Source organism: Salvelinus alpinus, chromosome 12, assembly GCF_045679555.1.
Source record: "Salvelinus alpinus chromosome 12, SLU_Salpinus.1, whole genome shotgun sequence".
In the NCBI taxonomy this organism is placed as follows: domain Eukaryota; kingdom Metazoa; phylum Chordata; class Actinopteri; order Salmoniformes; family Salmonidae; genus Salvelinus; species Salvelinus alpinus.
Genome location: NC_092097.1, coordinates 10,451,609 through 10,468,377, shown reverse-complemented (window position 1 = coordinate 10,468,377; position 16,769 = coordinate 10,451,609). Strand labels below are relative to the sequence as shown.

Here is a 16,769-nt window from a genome sequence, read left to right as displayed (position 1 = left end):
ACCTGAGTTCCTATCGTCTCCCTGAGCTAAGTAAATATGCTTTTGGTTTTAATGCACCGTATTGCTGGAACAAAGTTTGTGAGGAATGTTTTTCTGGTTGATTTGTGATGTTTTATTTGTGCTTCGCATGACTGTGTTTTTTTAAGGAAGAAATTAATACGTTTCTGGCTAACAACACAAAGAGATGAGCAGTAGCCTGGAGTTCATGTCTGGCATGAAAGAAGGCGTTCAAGTTGACGCCTAGTTGTTCCCGGGTCCCAGTTGTCACAGGAACTCATAATTAAGTTTGAAAAACTGGGTTTATCAAATCTTTACATAGGGAGGACGCCGCAGTAGTTATCGACTATGCATCTCTGTGGTTATCATTTACACAAGTAAATTATTTTACACAAATACGTTTACCGAGATCATAGTAAAAAATGTGTAACATTTGCCTGGAAATAATTATTTATCAGTTTCTGTTATTTCCTAGCTGCACAACACCCCCTCTCCTTTTTACAATGAGATGATCCGAGATAATGACACACTTCCTCCATGATGATGCCATTTTGATCGGAAAGAATAGCGTGTTTATTTTCGTCGCAGGTGTGTTTGAGTTTGAATATTTGCTCTAAACGCGCAGTATTACGTGTATGCTACTTTAGAAAATCTTAGTTAAGACTTAACGTTAATTATACGATTGCTCGATTTCAAATTTCTTGGACGAAATTTCAACTTTTAGGACCAACACGGCACGAGACGCCGTTAGCTCACTGAAAGCCCCATTGCTAAAGCTAGGTCGTCCGGTGTAGATGACAGAGCAAGCTAACTAACCTAACAAAGGAACACGGAGTGTGACCGAGGCAGGTTCGTTTGCTTGAATATCTCACGAGATCTAGTTAACTAAATCGTTTAAATACAATTTCATTTAAGCAGCGTCCATTTCAACATCTGAACTGATTTTTATTTTATAAACCGCGGTGTATTTTCGGGACTATTTTTGTATTAATCAACTAGTCGTCGGGCATATCGAAGTGAGTAGAGCGCTAACTTTACATAGCCAGTGCAGTGTTTTTGACTGAGAAACGGTACAAATGGCAGAGTTGTACATTCGTGTGGCCGAAGAAGAGAATGAGGAGCCCATGGAGATCCCATCTGAGGATGATGGCTCTGTGTTGCTTTCTACCGTGGCAGCTCAGTTTCCTGGGGCCTGCGGCCTACGATTCAGGAGTCCTGTTTCACAGTGCATGAGAGGGGTCCGTTTGGTGGAAGGGATTCTTCATGCGCCTGAGAACGGCTGGGGCAATCTGGTCTATGTCGTCAATTATCCCAAAGGTATGATGACTAAACTATGACATGTTTATTTTAATTAGCCACCAACTAGTGGACAATTGTATTATAATATTTACATACTCAATTAAAGATTGAAAGGTTCCTTAGCTATACTCATTCCACATGATGCATATCTAACTAGGCAAATGTCAGTCTCAAGTGCTACATCAAGGAATGAATGATGATCCCTACCACACTATTTCAGACAATAAAAGGAAAATGGACGAGATCGATGCCGCCTCTGCTGTGAAGATGAAGAGAGGTGACATGAAGACATCTGATCTGATTGTACTGGGGTTGCCATGGAAGACAACTGAGCAGGACCTGAAAGATTACTTCAGCACCTTTGGGGAAGTCATCATGGTGCAGGTACAGTTGCAAATTTGCGACGTTGTTCTTTGCAGATGTTTCTTTCAGGTACCTTCACTATTTTTGTTCTCCCAGCTTTAAATTGGAACTGACACTGTTTTAACCATTTTATAAAACAAATGCATAATCGTATCGGTCTAAAATGTCAAATTCAGTTTATGCTTCAAAACAAACTTTTTAAGAGTAAAAAAAAAAGAAGGTTTTTCACTCAACCTTCCATTACATATAGTAAGGTTTTGTTGGCAGAATTAAATGGATGCAGCCAATGCATGATTAATAAAATTCAACAATGAATAGCTCGATAGTCTAAATAGTCCTATCAGTTTCTAAATCACAGCTAGTGTGTTGGCTGCCCCTAGTCATTCAGGGACTGTACTGTTTCACTGCCTCTCAGCTCACTGGTCACCATAGCAACACCCACCCATAGCATGCGCTCCAGCATGTATATTTCACTGGTCATCCCCAATGCCAACACCTCCTTTGGCCGACTTTCCTTACAGTTCTCTGCTGCCAATGACTGGAAAGAATTGCAAAAATCACTGAAGTTGGAGACTTATCTCCCTCACTAACTTTAAGGGTCAGCTGTCAGAGCAGCTTACCGACCGCTGCAGCTGTACACAGCCCATCTGTAAATAGCCCATCCAACTACCTACCTCATCCCCATATTTGTTTTTGTTTTTCTGCTCTTTTGTACACCAGTATTTCTTCTTGCACATCCTCATCTGCACATATCACTCCAGTGTAAATTGCTAAATTGTAATTACTTTGCCACTATTGGCCTATTTATTGCCTTACCTCCTTACTTCATTTGCACACACTGTATACAGATTTTTCTATTGTGTTATTGACTGTTTATCTCATGTGTAAGACTGTTTTTGTCGCACTGCTTTGCATTATCTTGGCCAGGTCGCAGTTGTAAATGAGAACTTGTTCTCAACTGGCCTACCTGGTTAAATAAAGGTAAAATATAACAATATTTTAGACAAAACCTGATTGGGAATCTCAACACAATCATATGCAGTATGTAGCTAAGGCTATAGCGTATCTATTTATGTAGGCCTACTTATTTAGCAAGCTAGCAATATGACTTGATAGCCAAGTCATCTAGCTAGCTAAAACCTAATGACATGGAGCCTTGTACCACAGAACAATGTGCCAGATATTTCACCGGATGTATGTGTGAAGCATACAGTAGGCGTTTCTACTCACTACCAGATACGTTGATGAGAGGAAGCCCAGTTGGAGGTGATGTGTTTTGGCCGTTGATGAAACATTTGATCTCAGTGCAGTTTTCTGTTGCAAAAACTAGAGTCTGTTGCCAAAAATGGACAAAGTTTTTTGTAGATTTTTACCCTTTTCCAAAGTAAAAATAGCATTGTTTAGGAGTTGAAGGGTAAATTGAGTTATTGCACATGCGCACTTCACAGAGAAGGCGTTCGCTAACAGAAATATGCAGATACATGCTAGAACACGCCATTAGGATCTTGCTAGCTCATGCTTGGCTCTGCCTCCCTCCTTGCTTGTTCTGCCCACTGACACATTTCTTTCCATTGGAAATGATAGGCTGTGGTCTCTTGGGTTAGTTATAAGAATCTTTGCCTGTATTGTTACCTAGATAGCTGCTGGAGGTTATTACCTGGAAGTGTCAGCTTTGGTGGCTACAGCGATTGGGATTGAGGTGTCACTTGGTTGGCTAAGAAATGTGACTCACTCATTAGTTTAAGATGGCTACTCATTTACTCAAACTTGAACAACTGTTAGCATATCTCCTAGTTGTCAGTCAAAATGTATTTGACATGGATGAAATTAGCACTGAGCAGGCAGGCAAGCTGTAAATCCATCCACTTGTTAAAATGTGTGTTATTATGGGGCAGGGTAGCCTACTATTCCTCATTGTATTCACGGTGCAATTTTGACAGAAATAGTTAGGTTTTATCTATCATTCCCTGTGCTAGATTTTGGCTCATCTGGCTCTGGCTAACATCGTTCTGTTGTGCATCGGCAACTGAGGGAGAGAGCATACCTGTTTTTAATTTTTCTCCCCAATTTCGTGGTATCCAATTGGTAGTAGTTAGTCTTGTCTCATCGCTGCAACTCCCGTACGGACTCGGGAGAGGCGAAGGTTGAGGGCCATGTGTACTCCGAAACACAACCCAACCAAGCCGCACTGCTTCTTGACACAATGCCCATCCAACCCGGAAGCCAGCCGCACCAATGTGTCGGGAGGAAACACCGTACACCTGGCGACTGTGTCAGCGTACACTGCGCCCGGCCCGCCACAGGAGTCGCTAGTGCACGATGAGACAAGGATATCCCTGCCGGCCAAACCCTAACCCGGACAACGCTGGGCCAATTGTGCGCTGCCCCATGGGCCTACCGGTCGCAGCCGGCTGCGACAGAACCCATTCTCTAGTGGCACAGCTAGCACTGCAATGCAGTGCCTTAGACCTCTGCGCCACTCGGGAGGCCACCTGTTGGTTTTTTGATCAATATGAAGTTCTCAGAAGTAAGACTGCCGTGGTATTATATATTTGCAGAAAACCATTCCGGTTTCTTGTGAATTTTGCTACTGCTTTCTAACCAAAGTTGAGTTCTCCTGCTGCATGTAAACAGTGTAGTAGTGCAACATCAACGTGAATGGCATCGGACTGTTTGGCATGGCCTATTTTCATAATAGGCCAACTCTAGCTGTGATTGGTTATGGCGCACTGGTCTGTGTAGAGTCGACCTGGACAACACTGACATTTCTTTTATTCACTGCAGTGTCTATTAATTGCCCAAACGCACGGCCACTTTCCCATTCATTTCACTCTAGATTTTTCACAAATACCTGACTCTACGTCATTTCCAAACCAGATATGTGCTCTGCTTGTTGCAAAATGAGAAATTTGTCATTCTTTCCGAGGTTGTATGTGATAAGAATATAAATTTTGTTTTTGATGTTGCTAAATCTGGTCAGTTCCTCTTTAGTGTGCAATGCCTTGGTATGTCTGTGGTGCCTTCACTACATGCTCCTCTTCACAGGTGAAACGAGATGTGAAGACTGGAAACTCAAAGGGGTTTGGCTTTGTGAGGTTTACTGAGTATGAGACTCAAGACAAAGTGATCTCACAACGCCACATGATTGATGGAAGATGGTGTGACTGCAAACTCCCCAACTCCAAGGTAGGTGTTTTGTTTCTGTATGGTGTGTTACGTGGATTATTAACGGCAAGAGCACTTGTTTCAGATGTGAATTCAGGTGAAACCTATGATCCCTTATTGATTTCACTTGTTAAATCCACTTCAAATCAGTGTAGATGAAGGGGAGGAGACAGGTTAAAGAATCATTTTTAAGCCTTGAGACAATTGAGACATGGATTGTGTGCGTGTCATTCAGAGGGTGAATGAGCAAGGCAAAAGATAAGTGCCTTTGAGCGGGGGGGTATGGTGGTAGGTGCCAGGCGCACCGGTTTGTGTCAAGAACTGCAACACCGCTGGGTATTTCACTCAACAGTTTCCATGTGTGTCAAGAATGGTCCACCACCCAAAGGACGTCCAGCCATCTTGACACAACTGTGGGAAGCATTGGAGTCAACATGGGCCAGCATCCCTGTGGAATGCTTCCGATACCTTGGAGATTCCATGCCCTGACGAATTGAGGCTGTTTTGGGGGGGAAGGGTGCAACTCAATAATAGGAAGGTGTTCCTAATGTTTGCTATATTGTTAATGCGTGAACCTTTCCATTTCTTTGTAAAACAGCAAGGCCCAGATGAGCCCATGAGAAGCAGGAAAGTGTTTGTAGGCCGTTGCACTGAAGACTTGTCCGCTGATGAACTGCGACAGTTCTTCATGCAGTATGGTGAGGTCACTGACGTCTTCATCCCCAAGCCCTTCCGTGCCTTTGCCTTCGTCAGCTTTGCCGATGACCAGGTAGGTGCCACCGCAAATTCAAAGACCTTGTTCTATTTGCCATCTGCTGAGTTGCCCCTTTAATGTCAGACTGACCCGCATGTCTTCTCTCCAGGTTGCCAGTTCCCTATGTGGAGAGGACCTGATTATTAAGGGGGTCAGCGTGCACATCTCAAATGCTGAGCCAAAGCACGGCAGTAGGCAGATGACGGAGCGAGCAGGGCGGTTTGGAAACGGGTTTGGGGCTCAGGGCTTTGGTAGTAACCGCACAGGGTTAGGGACCAGCGCCAGTAGTAATATGGCTAATTTTGGCAACTTTAGTCTGAACCCTGCCATGATGGCTGCTGCTCAGGCTGCCCTACAGAGCAGTTGGGGAATGATGGGTATGTTGGCTAGTCAGCAAGGGCAAACTGCCACCTCAGGCACCGCCTCCACTGGGCAGACTAACTCCACCAGGGATCAGAGCCAGGCCTACAGCACAGGCAACAGTAACTACGGCACCAACTCAGCCAGTCTAGGTTGGGGTACCGGTTCTAACGCAACAGCCAGTGGTAGTGGGTTTAGCTCAGGATTTGGCTCCAGTATGGAGTCCAAGTCTTCTGGGTGGGGTATGTGAAATAGTTTGGTAAGTATTGTGAGATGTCTTTTTCCTAATTTATTTCTGGTGTTATGTGTATCTGATACTTAAACGCTTTTGTGAAGGCTGTTTTGTATATTTGGAGAAAGAAAGACTCAAGATTAATTTAGAAAGTGTTTGAAGTGATTTATTGTTTACCCGAGTAGTGCTACTTTTGAAGTCAAATTTATTTGTTCTTAAGTTTGTTATATCCTGACTTATTTTCAACTGGATTCTTTGATGCATGCATTGTGAGTTGTGATGTTTCTGAATGCATGAGAAATCACTGGTTCACCATCCATCCATATATTTGACAACAATCTTGCATTGGAAAGAATCTGGTTGAAACTTAAATGTTTTAAGTGCAACTTTATTTTCAGTCTCTAGTTAAATGGAAAAGCCTTCACTACAATCTCTTCTGCAGTTCACCTCTCTTCCATTTTCCCGGGAAGAAGCTCCTCTTTGGCAGCATTCTTTGGGTGATGTCAATATCACTCTCTTCCATCTATAAATGCTTTGCCATCAAAGAACGGCTTCACTCCGCATGTTCTAAGAGACGGTGGGTGTTTAATTTTTATCCACTTTTTAATGGAAAGAACTGCGCAACTGACATTAAGAACTCGTGAGTGCGATTGAGGATGGCTTGTGGCGAAGAGTGAATCGATGAGTGAGCGAACAGAGAGAGAAAAAGAAAGCGTGAAACGGACTGGTTGTGCGATGAAAGAGCCCAATTTGACTGCTGATGTGAGTGTGAATGGAATCTGCAGATGCTACAAGCCCCCCCCTCCCCTAAATGGACTTTCATTTACTAGTACTTCAAGATCTCTCTTTGCAATTTGTCCCACCCTCCTGTAGTATATTGATCAAGTGCAGAAGTGGTACCCAAATGTAGTGTGGAATGTTGTGCTGAATATTTGTCTTGTATTATATAACCTACATGACCTGAGTGCTGTATGGTGTGTGTGGTTTCTTTCCTTGTTATTGATGCTCTCTATGTGTGAACTTTGATGTGGATGACACCTGCTGAGGACACTGGGGACGTGAGTGATGGTGTGAGAACGTGGTGTGGTTGTCAAATGTTTCCCAGTGTGTGATTCTCCGGTGTGTTTTAGATATGTGAAATGGAGGTCTCTAATAAAATGTTTGAATAGTTATGTTTATTTGAATACTAGTTACTTTTGTGTCATTTGAATTGTCAAATCTAACTTAATTCACATATCTAGGGACCTTGGACACTGCTGGCCGAGGTTTCCATCTGAACCCAGACTGGAGTCAGTGTCCTGAAGGATGAAGACAGAAGTCCTCACAGGCTTGAAATGGGGCCTCTTATATTTATGCCAACTTAAAAGGAGTCAGAATTGGGTAGTAAGTTTGGATACATTTATGATCTATTCTGTCAGATATAACCAATTATTTTTTTCTTCTTCTTCAATGGGCTTCATTTTAAATGAACGTGAATGCATTATTTGGGCAGAAGAGTCATTTATTATGTCTAATGTATTCTTTGGGACATAAGACAAATAATGAACAGGTTATGTTATTTCAGATTTGCACACTGGGAAATAGTGTCCATAAAGGATGCTATGGCATGTGTTGAAATGAAGCTAAATGGAAACACCAGTTGTCCTATTTTTAATAATATTTTTTATTGAACAGATTTTTTAGTATAACCTGTTTGTGGAGATGAAGTTGAAACCGTGCTCTTACATTTCAGCCAATTAATATATTCTCACTGTACCACTTGATGGATGATAATTAATAAATTTATTCTACATGTTGGTTGAGCCAGTTGATGCCCTTTAATGTGCAATATTAGTATAATTGCCGCCGTTACCTAGTAGTGTCTGCATAATAGAACCTATTCACTTAGTACTAGGGTAGCCTCTTAGCTCTAGAATGTTGCTCCTTCCTACTCAATAGCCTCCGTAGCCTTGTTCTTCCCTGCACTCTTTGTCTGCTCCTGGTTCGTGCTGACAAACTCTTCCCTCTTCCTTTGTGTGAAGTTACAAGAAAGGCGAATACATTGTCAGACGACGACAGTTTCATTGCCAGGTCGTTGCACTCATCTGACTTTATGAAACAGAAGCAAATGATGAAACCGCGTGGTATTGCCTTACGTTTCCATAAAGATGTGTAATGCTGTTGAATGAACGTGTTATTCTGTTTACAACTGACCCTGCAGTGCAGTTGATGCCAAATTGTTTCCTACCTACTTCTGAACAGCAAGAATGTAACTGTACACTGCATAAATGAGAGCCTGGAAATCAAGTCCTTCATCTGTAACTGGAGGATTGTCCGTCTGAATAAACACAGATTTTAAAACGTCACTGCAAACTGAATGAAGACCTTTTACCTCGCAAAGGCCTTTGCAAAAATATCTTAAAAGATAAAGAATACTGTCAATCATCTGAAACATACAAGCAGACTTTGTGTGTGCATCTCTGTGTATAGTGGATTCCTCTCCCTGTCGCTCCCTCATCTGCATTACTCTGAAAAAGCAGGGCGGGTGAAAGCCATGATGACCTCTAGGCCCAAGGGAAAGTTATCTTCACCTGCCAAGTTTTTTCCCCCCACAGTACAGTCGAAGGAAAGGAGACAAGGGGAAGAATATACTTTTGACCATCGAGCTGCACCAAAATAGTTTTAAAACTAATTATGCAATTGCCTTGTTTTTGGAGACCATTTAACCATTTTACCAAAGATCACCTTCTACCTACAAAGTTCTATTGTATCCCAGCAGCGCTTCCTTTTCTCTACATGTTCCTTCGTTTCTTTTCATTGATGATACTTCTGAGGCATGATAGTCGATGTATGTTCGTCTGACCATCTGTGTTGGGGAGTAGTGAACTACATGTAATTCAAATAGTAATTAACCTACATTTTGAAGTAGTGTGGTGGTAGTTTAACTAAATTCAAAACTTGGTAGTGTTTCAGTAGTTTTGCCATGTAGGGGTGTAGCTAACTACTGGTACTACACAATACTTTTTTTGAGAAATAAAATTTGGGCGAAGTAGGCAAGAATTTACTTTCCGATCTGCCTAATTCTCACTTAAAACATTTTTTTGTGTTTTATAGACTCAATTCCACATTCTGTCAACGTTGACTGTAGAGTTATCTGTTCTTTGCAGACCTATGACATTTCAGATTTAGCTATGATACATTTTCACAAAGTCATTTTGTGGCCGGTGACACTTTGATTCTTGAAAGTCCAATATCTTGACAATTTGACTGCTGACATGCAAAACATGTTGGGGCTGTATTAACAGTGGACTAATGGAAAAATAGATAGTTTTTGAGTGGATGTTCCCTTTAAGGGTAGTTTTAGTGTGAAGTAAATGAAGTAGCTTGGTAAACTTTATTTTCTGAGTAGCTTCTCCAACACTGCTGACTATTCATCTGTGGTCATTCAGGAAAATAAACTAGGAAAGGGAGCCATTGAAGCAAGTGACTGTTAGGATTTCTTTCACAACGTGAAAATAATTCATGCATACTACAGAATAGTAGGCTGATACACAGCCAATACAGTAGATGGCGGCATGCACCTAACAACTGGATTTCATGATTTACTGGGCTCTGCTCAGCGACGCAAACGAAGATCTAGTCAGAACTGTTTACGGATAACCTCCAATGCGGGACACATGTTGCTTAAACTGGGACAGTCATTTGCCAAGTACTTAGCTTGAACGCATTAATGTTACGCTCTAAGACGGAATGTTACTGTTAAAATAACTGTACTTACTGTTATTAACTGTATACAGTACCCCTAGACCCAATACAATTCACATACCATCCCAGCAGATCCACGGACGACACAATTGCCACTGCCCTATCCCACCTGGAGAAGATAAATACTGTACCTATGTAAGAATGCTGTTCATCGACTACAGCTCAGCCTTCAACACCATAGTGCCCCCCAAGCACATCACAATGTTCAGGGCCCTGGGTCTGAACCCCTCCCTGTGTAACTGGGTCCTGGTTTTCCTGACTGGCCTATCCTAAGTGGTGAAGGCCACGCTGATCCTCAATACGGGGGCTCCACAGGGGTATGTGCTCACCCCCCTCCTGTACTCCCTGTTCACCTATGGTGCCATGTACGTCTCCAACTCAATCATCTATTTTTCTGATGACACAACAGTGGTAAGTCTGATTACCAACAATGACGAGACAGCCTACAGCGAGGAGGTTAGAGCCCTGGGGCCTGTTGCACAAAACTAGGATAAGGGATTAAGCCAGGATATCTTGGTGATCCTGGCTCAATTGATCCGTAATCCGGTTGCACTAAAGATGGATAGGGGGCAGGAGGATATGTTATGGTATAAATTACCATGGAGATTTATTCTGTGGAGCTAGCCTGCTCCAGACCAGGCTAAATTCCAGGATCTATTTAATCTCATCCCTAATGTCAGTCAGCAGTCACCACAAATGGAAACCAATAGTTATTTCACTGCTCACTATACATTGTTATCACATATAACTAGACCCACTGTTATTATTTAAACGTTTGTGATCATTAATTTCAATGATTTTGGATAAAAAATGATTTTTAGATGATGTTGCTATCATTAGATAATTTACAGTTTCCCATAGACTATAAGGCTATATATAAAATGATAGAATATTAGGGCCACAGAGGGGAAAAAAACACAAGTCATAATATTGTAACCAGTTGTTTTAAAGGAGGACAGTTGTTAAAATGACAGATGTGGGGCATTTCGTGAAATTGTACTTCAGTATGGTTTCATAAACAAAGACATGCTGATGTGCCAGAATATTAAGTATCACATTGTCATAAGTATCAAAACTGTAAAAACAATATGTAGCTTTTCTGCAGAAAGAACCAGCCTCATAAATTTATGACTTTATCCTTTTTCTTCAGTGTGGCCCTAGTACTCTGTCATATAAACAAATACACATTCCATATGAATATAAAAACACAATGTGTAACATTATGTTCCTTTATTGAATAAGGACAAAACAAAGCAGGTAAACCATCAGCTCCTTTCGAAACTGAAGTCACAGTGACTCTACAAGATGGAAAGCACAGAATCCAAGCATATTATACAAAATGATACATACACATTCAAAGGTCTGTATATAACACACCCTGCATGTCTGCACACTAAAATAAATGCAGGACAAATCCATACACATCAACTGAACAGACAAATGAATGGATGCAGTAGCCTCCCTGCAGCCTTGTATTACACACAGTATACCGCACAAACATCATAAGAGGCCAAATTCGTCAAAAAACGAACCCAAAAAAACCCAAATTCCTCTGCCACCGCAGGACATATTTAACCAAAATTGAAAGCACACATACTAACTAAAATAATTCAACACATATTGGTCCCTCAGCAGCCGACCACTGTCGTCATCAGGGAAGATTGCCGGATTGTCCCAGTCCATGGCTGGTGGCACTCTGGGGGCCCTCTCCTTCCTCAGGCAGGCCACATTGTGGAGGACAGCACAAGCCACAGTAATATCACATGCCCTAACAGGGCTGACCCTTAATTTGTGAAGGCAGTGAAAGCGTGCCTTCAGGAGGCCAAAGGTCATTTCAACTCTGGCCCTGGTCCTGGCATGGGCATGGTTGTAGGCCTGCTGTGCTTCCTGGGGGTCTGTGAAAGGTGTCAGGAGAAAAGGCTGGCAGCCATACCCCCTGTCTCCCAGCAACACACCAGAGAATTCACCTGTCAACACAAAATCTCATCATTACTACCTCATAAACACAGTGATATTCTTGACACAGCCATGATGGTTATAAATAGGGGTTGTGTGGCTTACCTTGTGATAGGCACTGATAGATTTCAGAGGCCCGAAAGATTCTGGAGTCATGGACTGAGCCAGGCCATTTTGCCACAACATTGCTGATCACACAGTCAGCATTGCAGACCATCTGAAATCATAAGATGAGGAATATTACACCAATCAATGCACATCACTGGCAATGCAGAGTGTTCGTCAATGGACAATATCAAAAAGTTATGTTCACCTGAACATTAATGCTGTGAAAGGATTTCCTATTCACAAAATCGGCCTCATGGGCACCTGAGGGGGCTTTTATCCTTATGTGTGTGCAGTCCACTGCACCAATGACATTGGGGAAACCTGTCACACAAAGTAATGAGTATCCTACTATGTGTTAACAGTTGTCCTGTAATTTGTAGATCCTCTTACCTGCAATCCTATAGAACTCCTCTTTGATGTCACAGAGTCTTCTGTGGCCAGGGAAGGAGATGAAGACATCTGCTAATGCTTTGATAGCCAGACACACACTCCTTATTGTGCGGCAAATTGTGGCCTTGTTCAGCTGTTCTGCATCCCCCACTGAGTACAGGAAGGCTCCACTAGCAAAAAAGCGCAAGGCCACACAAACCATTTGCTCCACACTCAGTGCATGGCTCCGTGCAGTGCGGTGCTTAATCCTGGGACCCAGTAGTCTGCATAGATACCTGATGCCATCTGCAGAAAACCTGTATCTTTCATATAGATGGTCATCAGGGAAGGCCAGTGGGTCCAACCGGTCCCTGAAGACCCTTTCTCGCCTGAAGGCTCTCCTCAGCACAAGTGCTTCTTCATCCACCACATCTCGCACGAATGGGCATGCCATTGTCAGAGCAGAAAGGAACACACAATTTTGGGCCTTCATATAGGCTAGTGGCCACACCTGGTGCTGGGGGGGTGGGCAAAAGAGGGCGATGCCTTATAACGATGACTTGGTTGTACTGATTGCTGGGAAAATAAAAAAAAACTTAGAAAGATGCCACCGTCCTGTGTGCTCACAATAAGAGCTCATATGTCATGGCTCACTTGACTTTACGAGAATATACCAAATTTTTATTTTGAGCTGTGTCATCTTCTTGGAGCTGGGGGAGGAAAGAAAAATAATGATTAATACATTTGTGTTACAGTTAGCATACAGTGTACATTGAAGGCATATCTCACCTCCCTCTCAAGTTTTTTTATTTCAAGGTCCAGTTTCCTAATTGTCCTCTTTTTTATTTCGGACTCCAGTGCAAGATTTTCCATCTTTTTCTTCTTGTACTGAATGTCTATGTCTGCCAGTTCTATTTGGCGCCGGAGGTGGTTGCCATACAACTTTCTGATAGCTTGTGAGCTCTGTGAACACAATACAATTAGCGCAGCTGGAATTTGGCAGGATGTGGTGTCCTTTTATTAATACGCACTATGTTGCCAGGCTGGTTTTCCCACTGTATAGCATCTGGGTCCTGTAAAAGAAATTAGATTTTTTGATTTTGATGAGGACTCCTCACCATTGTAGAGTAAATAGTACTTTCACAGTCTTAACATGATACCTCATGCCTTCTGGAATCCAGAGAGATGGTCTCCTCCTCATCATCGTCTCCATCATGTGCTGTTGCTGCTGCACTGGGGCCTTCACCCTATCACATTTAATCGGATTCATATTGAAGCTAGTAGACAAGACATGCCAGGCCTACAGTATGCCTTTGATGGAGTACTCACTGGATCAGCATCGTCTGGTGCTTGTGCTGGTGGCTCTAACAGGAACACAGTGCTGCCAGACACTGCAAGGCAATAGGTAAACCAAAGTCAGACAGTCCAAATTGATTCAATATGAATGTGGTTGTATCCCATGTAGAGATGGAAGGACATACCTTGAATGAAGCGGGTGGCATCTTGGGAGGAACCTATGCTCGTCTCTTTCCCCCCAGGGATCCCCTCTAAGACGGGCCTGCCTTTATTTAGCTCCAAGGCCATGTCCTCTGCTGGGGTAAGGTCAGCCTTTGGTGACCCACCACCCGTGCCTTGTCTGTGGGTATTCTTTTTCACTGCTAAAACAGTACAGACAATGTGTGAGCAGGCACCTTCTGGGTACAATATATGCTTGTGCTTTGTTAAATATTAGTCAGGGACCATACCATTCTGCAGAATGTTCTTGTATTTGATTTTGACCTGCTGCCATGTCCGTTTTGGCCCGTTCATGTTTAATCTACACACACACACACACACACACACACACACACACACACACACACACACACACACACACACACACACACACACATTTAATGGAGTCACACTGCAAAAAATTACTTGGTATTTTTGTCTTGTTTTCAGTAAAAATATCAAAAAATTTATCATAGCTTTATACAGTGTGATGGAGTTACTTTACACAATTTCACTCATATCTGCAGTGCATTTCAATTAAAAATTTAACCGTTTCATAATTACAGTACAACTGCATTTTTGGAGATGTGAATTAAATATTTGAATTGTAATTGTGATGTTTCAGCGGAGCGGTGAGTGTGTAATTGTGCACTACTTACGCATTCAGGCGGTCTGCAATACTTTGCCACGCTTTTTCTCTTTGCTTTATCACTGTGGCGGTGTTGCCTTTCTTCTTAATTATATCTTTTACCTCCTCGTATGCCTCCATGAGGATTTGTGCTTCCGACGGGGAAAAGTACGCGGCTCTAGTTGCCATGGTAAATCAGTTAATCTGTGATCTGTGGCGGGGTCTATTTGAGTGAGCCGTGAGCGCGCACCTATCCAGGATTGGTTTCACCTGGCTTAATGAATCCGTGTCTGCTCATCCTGGCTTGGTCTTTGTGCAACCAATTAAGCCTGGACGCACATGTTTTGGCTTCATTGAGCTCAGCTGAGTCATTTATCCCGGATGTCTTAATTCTACTTTTGTGCAACAGGCCCCTGGTTGAGTTGCGCCAGGAAAATAATCTCAACGTCAACAAAACAAAGGAGCTGATCGTGGACTGCAGAGAGTGCATGCCACCGTCCATATCGATAGGCTGCAGTGTCAAAAGCTTCAAGTTTCTCGGGCGTGCACATCACTGACATCAGAGACAGTGTGGTGAAGAAGGCTCAACACCGCCTGGTACGGAAATTGCACCGTTCACAACCGCAGGGCTCTCCAGTGGTGGTGCGGTCAGCCCAACACATCATAGGTGCCACACTGCCTGCCCTCCAGGACATCTACAGCGCCCTGTGTCACAAGAAGGTCAAGAAGATCATCAAGGACCCGAGCCACGGCCTGGTCACCCCACTACCATGTAGAAGTAGAAGATAGTACAGGTGCATCAAAGCTGGGACCGAGAAACTGACAAACAGCTTCTATCTCCAGGTTATCAGACTGTTAAATAGTCACCAGAAGCCGACCTCCGCCCAGTACCCTGCCCTGAACCTTAGTCACTGTTACTAGCTGGCTACCACCCGGTACTCTACCCTGCACCTTAGAGACTGCTTTGCCCTATGTACATAGAGTCATTGAACACTGGTCACTTTAATAATGTTTACATACTCTTTTAACCACTTTATATGAGCAGTGCCTTCAGAAAGTATTCACACCCCTTGACTTTTTCCACATTTTGTTGTGTTACAGCCTGCATGTAGAATGGATTCAATTTAAATAGTTTGTCACACAATACCACATAATGTCAAAGTGGAATTAGGTTTTTCTAAATTTTTACAAATTAATTCAATAAAAAAATGAAATACGGTCCCTCGGTCGAGCAGTGAATTTCAAACACAGATTCAACCACAAAGACCAGGGAGGTTGTCCAATGTCCTGCAAAGAAGGGCACCTATTGGTAGATGGGTAAAAAAAGCAGAATATCCCTTTGAGCATGATAAAGTTATTAATTAGACTTTGGATGGGGTATCAATATACCCAGTAACTACAAAGATACAGGCATCCTTCCTAACTCAGTTGCCGGAGAGGAAGGAAACCGCTCAGGAATTTCACCATGAGGCCAATGGTGACTTTAAAACAGTTACAGTGGTTAATGGCTGTGATGGGAGAAAACTGAGGATGGATCAACAACATTGTAGTTACTCCACAATACTAACCTAAATCATAGAGTGAAAAGAAGGAAGCCTGTACAGAATACAAATATTCCAAAACAACCATCCTGTTTGCAATAGGGCACAAAAGTAAAACTGCACAATATGTGGCAAAGAAATTAGCTTTATGTCCTGAAAATGAAGTGTTATGTTTGGGGCAAATCAAATACAACACATCACTGAGTACCACTCTTCATATTTTCAAGGATGGTAGTGGCCGCATCATGTTATGGGTATGCTTGTCATCGGCAAGGAGTAGGGATTTTTTTTACGATTAAAAATAAATGGAATAGAGCTAAGCACAGGCAAAATCCTAGAGGAAAACCTGGTTCAGTCTGCTTTCCAACAGACACTGGGAGACCAATTAACTTATCAGCAGGACAATAACCTAAAATACAAGGCCAATATACACTGGAGTTGCTTACCAAGATGACATTGAATGTTCCTGAGTGGCCTAGTCACAGTTCTGACTTAAATCGGCTTGAAAATCTATGGCAAGCCTTGAAAATGTCTGTCTAGCAATGATCAACAACCAACTTGACAGACCTCGAAGAATTACAAAATAACAATGTGCAAATATTGTACAATCCAGGTGTGCAAAGTTCTTAGAGACTTACCCAGAAAGACTCACAGCTGTAATCGCTGCCAAAGGTGATTCCGACGTTTATTGACTCAGGGGGTTGAATATTTATGTAATCAAGGTATATTAGTGTTTTATTTAACATTTTCAAGAAATTA

General features: G+C 42.5%; 2 protein-coding genes across 7 annotated transcripts; one reads left to right on the top strand and one right to left on the bottom strand.

Annotated features, from left to right (window-relative positions):
* The first annotated feature begins 535 nt into the window (after window positions 1–535).
* On the top strand, window positions 536–7,967 carry LOC139535472 (TAR DNA-binding protein 43-like). Of its 2 annotated transcripts, XR_011667136.1 has the most exons (6): window positions 536–1,314; window positions 1,517–1,680; window positions 4,705–4,845; window positions 5,423–5,593; window positions 5,688–6,747; window positions 7,412–7,967. XR_011667136.1 is itself a non-coding variant. In XM_071334891.1 (5 exons), exons 1-5 carry the CDS (start codon window positions 1,074–1,076, stop codon window positions 6,186–6,188), a joined length of 1,218 nt encoding a protein of 405 aa, XP_071190992.1. In that variant the 5' UTR covers window positions 536–1,073; the 3' UTR covers window positions 6,189–7,967. The 2 variants fall into 2 exon arrangements, 1 of the variants encoding a protein (XP_071190992.1); XM_071334891.1 differs by having other exon boundaries at window positions 5,688–7,967.
* Window positions 7,968–11,129: 3,162 nt separating this feature from the next.
* On the bottom strand, window positions 11,130–14,889 carry LOC139535473 (putative nuclease HARBI1). 5 transcript variants are annotated; one of them, XM_071334896.1, is made up of 11 exons: window positions 14,501–14,889; window positions 14,093–14,163; window positions 13,829–14,005; window positions 13,677–13,738; window positions 13,508–13,594; window positions 13,379–13,420; window positions 13,137–13,310; window positions 13,022–13,057; window positions 12,184–12,923; window positions 11,976–12,087; window positions 11,130–11,881 (listed from the first exon to the last, which is right to left on the bottom strand). In XM_071334896.1, exons 1-9 carry the CDS (start codon window positions 14,656–14,658, stop codon window positions 12,846–12,848), a joined length of 885 nt encoding a protein of 294 aa, XP_071190997.1. In that variant the 5' UTR covers window positions 14,659–14,889; the 3' UTR covers window positions 11,130–11,881; window positions 11,976–12,087; window positions 12,184–12,845. The 5 variants fall into 5 exon arrangements, with proteins under 5 accessions (XP_071190997.1, XP_071190998.1, XP_071190993.1 ...); XM_071334897.1 differs by having other exon boundaries at window positions 12,369–12,923; XM_071334892.1 differs by having other exon boundaries at window positions 12,184–12,299; window positions 12,369–12,923; window positions 13,137–13,420; window positions 14,093–14,889.
* Window positions 14,890–16,769: the final 1,880 nt, after the last annotated feature.

What these genes read in the sequence shown, in the direction of transcription:
- LOC139535473 (XM_071334892.1), bottom strand. Translation starts at nt 12,840, where the DNA reads ATGAAGGCCCAAAATTGTGTGTTCCTTTCTGCTCTGACAATGGCATGC. An exon ending in GGAGTTCTATAGGATTGCAG is followed by an intron (nt 12,300 to 12,368) that starts GTAAGAGGATCT and finishes TTTGTGTGACAG; the next exon opens with GTTTCCCCAATGTCATTGGT. An exon ending in CTATCAGTGCCTATCACAAG is followed by an intron (nt 11,882 to 11,975) that starts GTAAGCCACACA and finishes TTGTGTTGACAG; the next exon opens with GTGAATTCTCTGGTGTGTTG.
- LOC139535472 (XM_071334891.1), top strand. Translation starts at nt 1,074, where the DNA reads ATGGCAGAGTTGTACATTCGTGTGGCCGAAGAAGAGAATGAGGAGCCC. An exon ending in TGTCGTCAATTATCCCAAAG is followed by an intron (nt 1,315 to 1,516) that starts GTATGATGACTA and finishes ACACTATTTCAG; the next exon opens with ACAATAAAAGGAAAATGGAC. An exon ending in GGGAAGTCATCATGGTGCAG is followed by an intron (nt 1,681 to 4,704) that starts GTACAGTTGCAA and finishes TCCTCTTCACAG; the next exon opens with GTGAAACGAGATGTGAAGAC.